The sequence below is a fragment of the Chelonia mydas genome, chromosome 1 (genome assembly GCF_015237465.2).
Source record: "Chelonia mydas isolate rCheMyd1 chromosome 1, rCheMyd1.pri.v2, whole genome shotgun sequence".
Lineage (NCBI taxonomy): Eukaryota > Metazoa > Chordata > Testudines > Cheloniidae > Chelonia > Chelonia mydas.
In genome coordinates this window covers 4,292,354-4,301,565 of record NC_057849.1, presented here as the reverse complement: position 1 = coordinate 4,301,565, position 9,212 = coordinate 4,292,354, and the positions used below count along the sequence as shown (strand labels likewise).

The window sequence follows — 9,212 nt, the reverse complement described above, 5'->3', positions numbered from 1 at the left end:
AAGTATTTCTTCACAGTCAACCTGTGGAACTTTTTGCTATGGGATGTTGTGAAGGCTAAAACTATAACATGGGCCCAATAAGAACCAGATCAGTTCATGGAGGATACGTCCACCAATAGCTAAGAGCCAGGATGGGGAGAGACGGTGTCCCTAGCCGCTGTTTGCCAGAAGCTGGGAGTGGGTGACAGGGCATGAATCACTTGATGATTCCCTGTTCTGTTCATTCCCTCTGAAACACTTGGCACTGGCCATTGTTGGAAGACAGGCTACAGGACTAGATGGACCATTGGTCTGACCCAGTATGGCCATTCTGATGTTCTTATACAGACCCCAGATGTATATGTCACCTGCCATAACCTACTAGACCCCACTCTCCTCCTAGAACAGAGATAGAACCCAGGAGTCCTGATGGGGACTCTCTCTCTGTAGAGTTAGTAACAAAGTAAGAATATACATTCAAATTTTAAACCTAACCAGTGCCCTTTAAGTGACTTGCCACAAGATGTCAGAACTTGTTAGTATTAGAGCTGAGTGGGTCTGATACTTATTTCTCTTTCTTTCTTCTCTATAGGAATTAGATGCAGAGCTCCTGTCAGCTCATTGCTAAGTTATCTGCCAAAACCCAAGAGATTTCAAGAGCCCAAGAAGCCCCTGAAATCATGGTCACAGTTGACCCACCCTAAGAAAGTCTGAAATGTCTCCCTTGCAGCTCAGGAAGAGGGCCCAGCACCACATCACCAGCCAGCTGTCCAGGGAGCTCAGACTGAGAACCAGAGCACAAGGAGAAAACTTTTAGGTCCCTTTATGAATAAAGAGCTGGAGCAGCCTGCCCCGGATCTCTTTGGTCCTCACTCCATAGATAATGGGGTTTAGCATGGGGGGCAGCAAGAGGTACATGTTGGCCATAAGAACGTGGAAATACAGAGGCACATTGTGGCCAAATCTGTGTGTGAGAACGGAGAAGAGACCTGGGAAGTAAAAGGCTAAGATGACACAGAGGTGGGAGCCGCAGGTCTCAAATGTCTTGAGCCGGGCATCCTTTGTGGGGAGGCTGAAGATGGCGCTGAGGATCTGGGTGTAGGACATGGCGATAAAAGACACATCCAGTCCAATCAAACAGAGTGCCACAAAGAGGCCGTAGTAAATACTGATGCGGATGTCGGCACAGGCCAGCTTCACCACGGCTATGTGCTCGCAATATAATTGGGGGATAAAGTTGGTTGTACAATATGGCCACCTTCTTGCTAGGAAGGGATAAGGTAGTGCGAGCATGCCACCGCGTAGCAGCACAACCAGGCCGATCTTGACCACCACGGGGTTTGTCAGGATGGTGGAATGTCTCAGGGGATGGCAGATGGCCACATAGCGATCCAGGGCCATGGCCACGAAGATCCCAGACTCCATCGCTGAGAAGCAGTGAATGAAGTACATCTGAGTGAGGCAGGCACTGAAATTGATCTCCCTAGAATTGAACCAGAAGATAGCCAGCATTTTGGGCAGGATGGACGTAGACACAACCAGGTCACTGACAGCCAGCATGCAGAGGAAATAGTACATGGGCCCATGGAGCCTCGGCTCCCTCTTCACAATGAACAGGATGGTGACATTCCCCAAGATGGCTATAGCATAGATCGCACAGAAGGGGATGGAGATCCAGACATGGGCTGCCTCCAGGCCAGGAATACCCAGCAGGATGAAGGTGGAGGGGCTGGTGAAGTCGGTTGTGTTGGAATCTGACATGGAGCAAGGGAGACGGTGTCCAACTCTGAGGCAGAACAGTGTCTCCTGCAGGTACTGTACGTTCCTCTGACTTCCTGTATGTGCCCAGGGTCTAGGGTGATGGTCGCAGTGCAAATGCCTGGATGGAGAGACAGTGTTAATATGAGACACTAAATGCACTACCAGAGGCTCTTGTCATGAGTGAAGCAGATTGTCCGGTGTTCACACACTGAAAAATAACAAGTTCATTATTCAGAGAAATAAATTATGAAAAACTGACCCTACTAATGCCTATTCCATATTTTATGGTGCTCTATGTGTTAGGGGCTTATTCCTTCACCCGCTCACTTCCCTGGTCCTTCTCGCATGAATAGAGAGCAACAATACCCGAAGTCCAAAGGTGCAAACAATTCGATGTTTATTGGGGTGAACTTCCAGCAAGCATGATTCCAGTTTCCTTCCTTAGTATCCTCCTTCCCAGCTCTGACACCACAGAGCCTTACACCTGTGTCCCTGTTTCCATTCCTGCCCTTAGCCAAACATGATTCCAATTTCCTTACTCCCATTCCCTGTTCCCATTTCCCCCTTTAGCAATACATGATTCCAATTTCCTTACCCCCATTCCCTGTTCCCATCTCCCCCACACACATGCATGCACCCACCCACACCCACACCCACCCCCTCCCACCCACGCCCACTCACTTCCTCATTGACTACAGATTATATAGTAAAACTTGAGTTCTGCTTATCTATACCTTAACCAATCATTTTCCTGAACTTTAACTAACCAATCCTAACATATTGTAACATGATTATGTAACCAATTATATCCCACCACCTTAATTAGTTTACACCCAACAAAATTAATTATACAGCAGACAGGAACAATCACAGAACCAGAGAGAGATTATACAGACAAACAATAGCAAAGTGGGAACTCTAATGACAAAACAATACAGAAGTGAGGATTTCACATCCCAGCTATTGATAAGTGAGTTCTTGCCAGACAGGATGCTGTTTCCTTTTACATTTCTAGGCACTTCCCTTTCTCTGGAAGGTGATAGGAATTATCAGGACAGGATTGTATTCAGGACAGGATTGTATTCCTAACAGCCCAATAGCACCTTCTTTCAATGTGACTAGTTTGGAATGTGAGGATGTGACCGGTCGCTTCCTAGCTTATGGCTGCCTCTGCTGCTTAGCCAAAGGCCTTAGCCTAAGCACAGGGCCTCAGACTGTCACAGTAAGAGAAGGCCCTTACACCAGCAGACAGTGATTTTGAGTCTCTCTTTTATACCTCTAGAACTAGCCAAGTGATAAGAATACACCTAAATTCTTAAAGTACAGGCCTTTGCAGACAGGCCTGAATATCTATATTCTAACACTATGCAACAATAATTCCTACATGTTGTGTTCTTGGAAACCTTAATAGGCACCAGCAGGAAACACAACTGTGCATACTGGTTATCCATCATTGTTCCTTAATTCAGTGAAAGTCAGGCTAGAGAGTCCATGCTGTAGGGAGTTCCCCATTCCCTGGGTTGCTCAAAATCTAAGAGTGGAAGAAAAAACACAAAGATTTGACAAAACATGTACCAGAGGGAAACATCCCAACTAGAAAACAACTCAGGGAAAAGACCTGGGTGTCATTGATAGCAACTTAACGGAAACACTGGCTCATTCACAGTAGTGGCAAAAACAAAGACAATGTTCAGATGCCTAAGGAATAGGATCTAGAATACCCTGCTCTGGACAGGTTTCAGAGTGGTAGCCGTGTTAGTCTGAATCAGCAAAAAGAACGGGGAGTACTTGTGACACCTTAGAGATTAACAAATTTATCTGGGCATAAGCTTTCACAGGCTAAAACTCACTTCATCGGATGCATGCAATGGAAAATATAGTAGGAAGATAGATAGATAGATAGATATAGATATAGACACACACACACCGAGAACATGAAAAAATGGGTGTTGCCATACACACTATAATGAGAGTGATCAATTGAGGTGAGCTATAATCAGCAGGAGAAAAAAACCTTTTGTAGTGATCATCAGGATGGCCCATTTCCAACAGTTGACAAGAAGTTGAGAGTAACAGTAGGCGGGGGGGAGGGGGGGGGGCGAAATAAGCATGGGGAAATAGTTTTACTTTGTGTAATGACCCATCCAGTCCCAGTCTTTATTCAAGCATAAGTTAATGATGTCCAGTTTCCAAATTAATTCCAATTCATCATGTGCCAGCCATGCCCCCTGCCATGTATATTGGCCAAACTGGACAGTCTCTGTGTAAAAGAATAAATGGACACAAATCAGACATCAAGAATTATAACATTCAAAAACCAGTCAGAGAACACTTCAGTCTCCCTGGTCACTTGATTACAGACCTAAAAGTCGCAATATTACAACAAAAAAAACTTCAGAAACAGACTCCAATGAGAGAGTGCTGAATTGGAATTAATTTGCAAACTGGACACCATTAAATCAGGCTTGAATAAAGCATTAGCGGAGGCAGAGCACGCAAGTCACAGGAGGTGACAGTGCCGCTGTACTGGGTGCTGGTCAGGCCGCAGCTGGAGTACTGTGTCTAATTCTGGTCACCAATGTATAGGAAGGATGTAGAGAAACTGGAAATGACCAGAGGCAAGCGACAAAAATGATGAAAGGGATAGAATTCAAGCCATGTGAGCAAAGGCTGAAATAACTGGAGATGTTTCGTTTGGAAAAGAGGAGATTGAGGAGGACATGGCAGTTGTCCTCTGATACTTGAAAGGCTTCCATAAAAAAGATGGAGGAAAGTTGTTCACTTTTCCCACAGAGGGCAGGACAGGAGGCAATAAGTTCTAACTGCAGCAGAGCAGATTTAGATTAAATCTCAGGATAAACTGCCTAACTGTAGGAATAGGAGGACAAGGGAACAGATGTCTCGGAAAATCATGGAGGCTCCTTTACTGCAGGTTTTCTAAAGGAGGCTGGACAGTCATCAGTCCTGGATGGCTTAGGCACAACAAATCCTGCATCTTGGTATGGGGGTAGATTAGCTAACCCTTATGGTTCCTTCTCACCCTGTGGCTCTATGATTCTATAACATAAAAGGCCAGTGTAGACCAGGCCTTAGCCAAACACAAGTCATTGGGCTCAACCCAGAGGTAACTGGGTAAAATTAAATGTCCTGTGTTATACAGGAATTCAGACTCGATGATCTAATGGTTCCTTCTGGCCTTATACCCTATGAATCTATTGATAAAGAAAGTGGATCAGGCATTTATATTTACTCTGTCCCACAACACACGAGGAAGGTCACCATGAGTGACTCCGATGAGTCGAAAGAATAGTAAATATGGCAGGCGACCAGCTTGGCTTAATGGTGAAATCCTAGCGGATCTTAAACATAAAAAAGAAGCTTACAAGGAGTGGAAGTTTGGACATATGACCAGGGAAGAGTATAAAAATATTGCTCGGGCATGTAGGAAAGATATCAGGAGGGCCAAATCGCACCTGGAGCTGCAGCTAGCAAGAGATGTCAAGAGTAACAAGAAGGGTTTCTTCAGGTATGTTGGCAACAAGAAGAAAGCCAAGGAAAGTGTGGGCCCCTTACTGAATGAGGGAGGCAACCTAGTGACAGAGGATGTGGAAAAAGCTAATGTACTCAATGCTTTTTTTGCCTCTGTTTTCACTAACAAGGTCAGCTCCCAGACTGCTGTGCTGGGCATCACAAAATGGGGAAGAGATGGCCAGCCCTCTGTAGAGATAGAGGTGGTTAGGGACTATTTAGAAAAGCTGGACGTGCACAAGTCCATGGGGCCGGACGAATTGCATCCGAGAGTGCTGAAGGAATTGGCGGCTGTGATTGCAGAGCCCTTGGCCATTATCTTTGAAAACTCGTGGCGAACGGGGGAAGTCCCGGATGACTGGAAAAAGGCTAATGTAGTGCCCATCTTTAAAAAAGGGAAGAAGGAGGATCCTGGGAACTACAGGCCAGTCAGCCTTACCTCAGTCCCTGGAAAAATCATGGAGCAGGTCCTCAAAGAATCAATCCTGAAGCACTTAGAGGAGAGGAAAGTGATCAGGAACAGTCAGCATGGATTCACCAAGGGAAGGTCATGCCTGACTAATCTAATCGCCTTTTATGATGAGATTACTGGTTCTGTGGATGAAGGGAAAGCAGTGGATGTATTGTTTCTTGACTTTAGCAAAGCTTTTGACACGGTCTCCCACAGCATTCTTGTCGCAAGTTAAGGACGTATGGGCTGGATGAATGCACTATAAGGTGGGTAGAAAGCTGGCTAGATTGTCGGGCACAACGGGTAGTGATCAATGGCTCCATGTCTAGTTGGCAGCCGGTGTCAAGTGGAGTGCCCCAGGGGTCGGTCCTGGGGCCCGTTTTGTTCAATATCTTCATTAATGATCTGGAGGATGGTGTGGATTGCACTCTCAGCAAATTTGCGGATGATACTAAACTGGGAGGAGTGGTAGATACGCTGGAGGGGAGGGATAGGATACAGAAGGACCTAGACAAATTGGAGGATTGGGCCAAAAGAAATCTGATGAGGTTCAATAAGGATAAGTGCAGGGTCCTGCACTTAGGATGGAAGAATCCAATGCACCGCTACAGACTAGGGACCGAATGGCTAGGCAGCAGTTCTGCAGAAAAGGACCTAGGGGTGACAGTGGACGAGAAGCTGGATATGAGTCAGCAGTGTGCCCTTGTTGCCAAGAAGGCCAATGGCATTTTGGGATGTATAAGTAGGGGCATAGCGAGCAGATCGAGGGACGTGATCGTTCCCCTCTATTCGACACTGGTGAGGCCTCATCTGGAGTACTGTGTCCAGTTTTGGGCCCCACACTACAAGAAGGATGTGGATAAATTGGAAAGAGTCCAGCGAAGGGCAACAAAAATGATTAGGGGTCTAGAGCACATGACTTATGAGGAGAGGCTGAGGGAGCTGGGATTGTTTAGTCTGCAGAAGAGAAGAATGAGGGGGGATTTGATAGCTGCTTTCAACTACCTGAAAGGGGGTTCCAAAGAGGATGGCTCTAGACTGTTCTCAATGGTAGCAGATGACAGAACGAGGAGTAATGGTCTCAAGTTGCAATGGGGGAGGTTTAGATTGGATATTAGGAAGAACTTTTTCACTAAGAGGGTGGTGAAACACTGGAATGCGTTACCTAGGGAGGTGGTAGAATCTCCTTCCTTAGATATTTTTAAGGTCAGGCTTGACAAAGCCCTGGCTGGGATGATTTAACTGGGACTTGGTCCTGCTTTGAGCAGGGGGTTGGACTAGATGACCTTCTGGGGTCCCTTCCAACCCTGATATTCTATGATTCTATGATTCTATGAAGGGAACATTGAATTCCATTGAAAGTTTATATAATCCATATTTGGCCTGTGGAACTCCTTACCACAGACGTTACTGGAGCAAAGAGTTTAGCTGAATGAGATTCACTAATGGATTGGCCATTGTAGGTGGTGCTGGAGACACCACTGTTAGGTAAGGCTGTCTGACACCTTCAATTAGGAGACCTCATTTTCAGTTGCTTATAACTTTGCCAAACAGAAATTTCACATGCTGGGTGTCTGCTTCTGGCTGAATTGTTTTTTTTTGTTTCCAGAATAACGTTTGAGCTGACTTCTCAAATGAAGCTAGGAGAAAAGATGTGTTCCCCATGATGAAAAATTCTTATAATTGTTCCAGTGAGGAGCCCAAGCACCTCCATGGAGATGAAAATGAGGTAACAGCCTCCCCCTCCCCCGTTAACAACCAGAGCCCTGACATGCAAGAGGAGGAGGTGACAGTGTCTCTGCATTAACACACAGCTGGCTCCTGAGGTCTTTACTCAGTACTTACTCCAACAGGAGTTTTGCCTCAGTGGGGCCTGGGTAAACTACGGGCCAGGTCCTCACAATTTTGCCTTGTATTGTACATCCTGAAGGATCCACTGTGACACTGAAATGCAGCAACCTTGGGGTTGGAGGCCGTCAGCCCGGGAGGGCACAGCAAAGAGGGACATTTTCGCGTATGACACGGAAGCAAACTCATCCCCTCTGGTAAGGGCCCTTGGATGTTTAATGGCTGTGCTGAGTGGAAAGGACCACACAACTATTCTCTAGCCCATCACATGCACATTGCACTGGGTTTGTCAAGCAGGTGAGCTCCTCAGCAGGAGATGGGTACCTGTGAATTCTGAGATGGAAGCCTCTTTCCTGGGAATCCCCCTCAGGTAGCCAGGTCCCACACCTCTCTCACCCCAGCATCTGCAGCATCATCCCACACCAAGAGCTGACACAGGGGTGTGCACCATTTATAATATAGCTCTGTGGAATCCTGGGGAGGGTCGCTCAGCCTCCAACAGATAAGTGAGCATCTGAATGTAAACAGGCCGAAGACAAGCCTGTCTGGGCTTCTGTGTTCCTTATCCAGCTTGAGGCATAAACAGTAATTAAGGGACCTTCCCAAAGGGAAATGAGATCTCTGGGGCTCTGTGCTGAGTTAGAGAGAAATTGGCTGCTCTGTGCATTTGTGTATATTTAAAACCTATAGTTGATAAGTAGGAAAACTAGGGATAATGCTTAAAACTCCATAGGGTCTGATAGCCTGTAAATTTGTAAGCAGAATGGGTAGATAGTAGACAGACAGATCTATAGAAAGATGCCTGAGGGGAGACACCAGCCCTTTGTGCAGGCAGACGATGCTGTTGCTAAGGGATCAGAGATCAGCAATTCTCATCAGTAACTATTATCATACTAGCACTTCCTAAATGCAGGACTCTGCACTTGCCCTTGTTGAACCTCATCAGATTTCTTTTGGCCCAATCCTCCAATTGGTCTCGGTCACTCTGGACCCTATTGCTACCCTCCAGCATATCTACCTCTCCCCTCATCTTAGAGTCATCTGTGAACTTGCTGAGGGTGAAATTCATCCCATCATCCAGATCATTAATGAAGTTGTTGAACAAAACCGGCCCCAGGACCGACCCCTGGGGCACTCCGCTTGATACCGGCTGTTTCATAGAATCATAGAATCATAGAATCATAGAATATCAGGGTTGGAAGGGACCCCAGAAGGTCATCTAGTCCAACCCCCTGCTCAAAGCAGGACCAAGTCCCAGTTAAATCATCCCAGCCAGGGCTTTGTCAAGCCTGACCTTAAAAACCTCTAAGGAAGGAGATTCTACCACCTCCCTAGGTAACGCATTCCAGTGTTTCACCACCCTCTTAGTGAAAAAGTTTTTCCTAATATCCAATCTAAACCTCCCCCATTGCAACTTGAGACCATTACTCCTCGTTCTGTCATCTGCTACCATTGAGAACAGTCTAGAGCCATCCTCTTTGGAACCCCCTTTCAGGTAGTTGAAAGCAGCTATCAAATCCCCCCTCATTCTTCTCTTCTGCAGACTAAACAATCCCAGCTCCCTCAGCCTCTCCTCATAAGTCATGTGCTCTAGACCCCTAATCATTTTTGTTGCCCTTCGCTGGACTCTTTCCAATTTATCCAC

The 9,212-nt window shown here is 46.3% G+C and overlaps 1 protein-coding gene across 1 annotated transcript; it reads right to left on the bottom strand.

The window, feature by feature from the left end:
- Positions 1-792: 792 nt before the first annotated feature.
- LOC102930690 (olfactory receptor 52R1) lies at positions 793-1,842 on the bottom strand. Its single transcript, XM_007053549.3, has one exon. It carries the CDS (start codon positions 1,738-1,740, stop codon positions 793-795), a length of 948 nt encoding a protein of 315 aa, XP_007053611.2. The 5' UTR covers positions 1,741-1,842.
- Between the last annotated feature and the right edge of the window lie 7,370 nt (positions 1,843-9,212).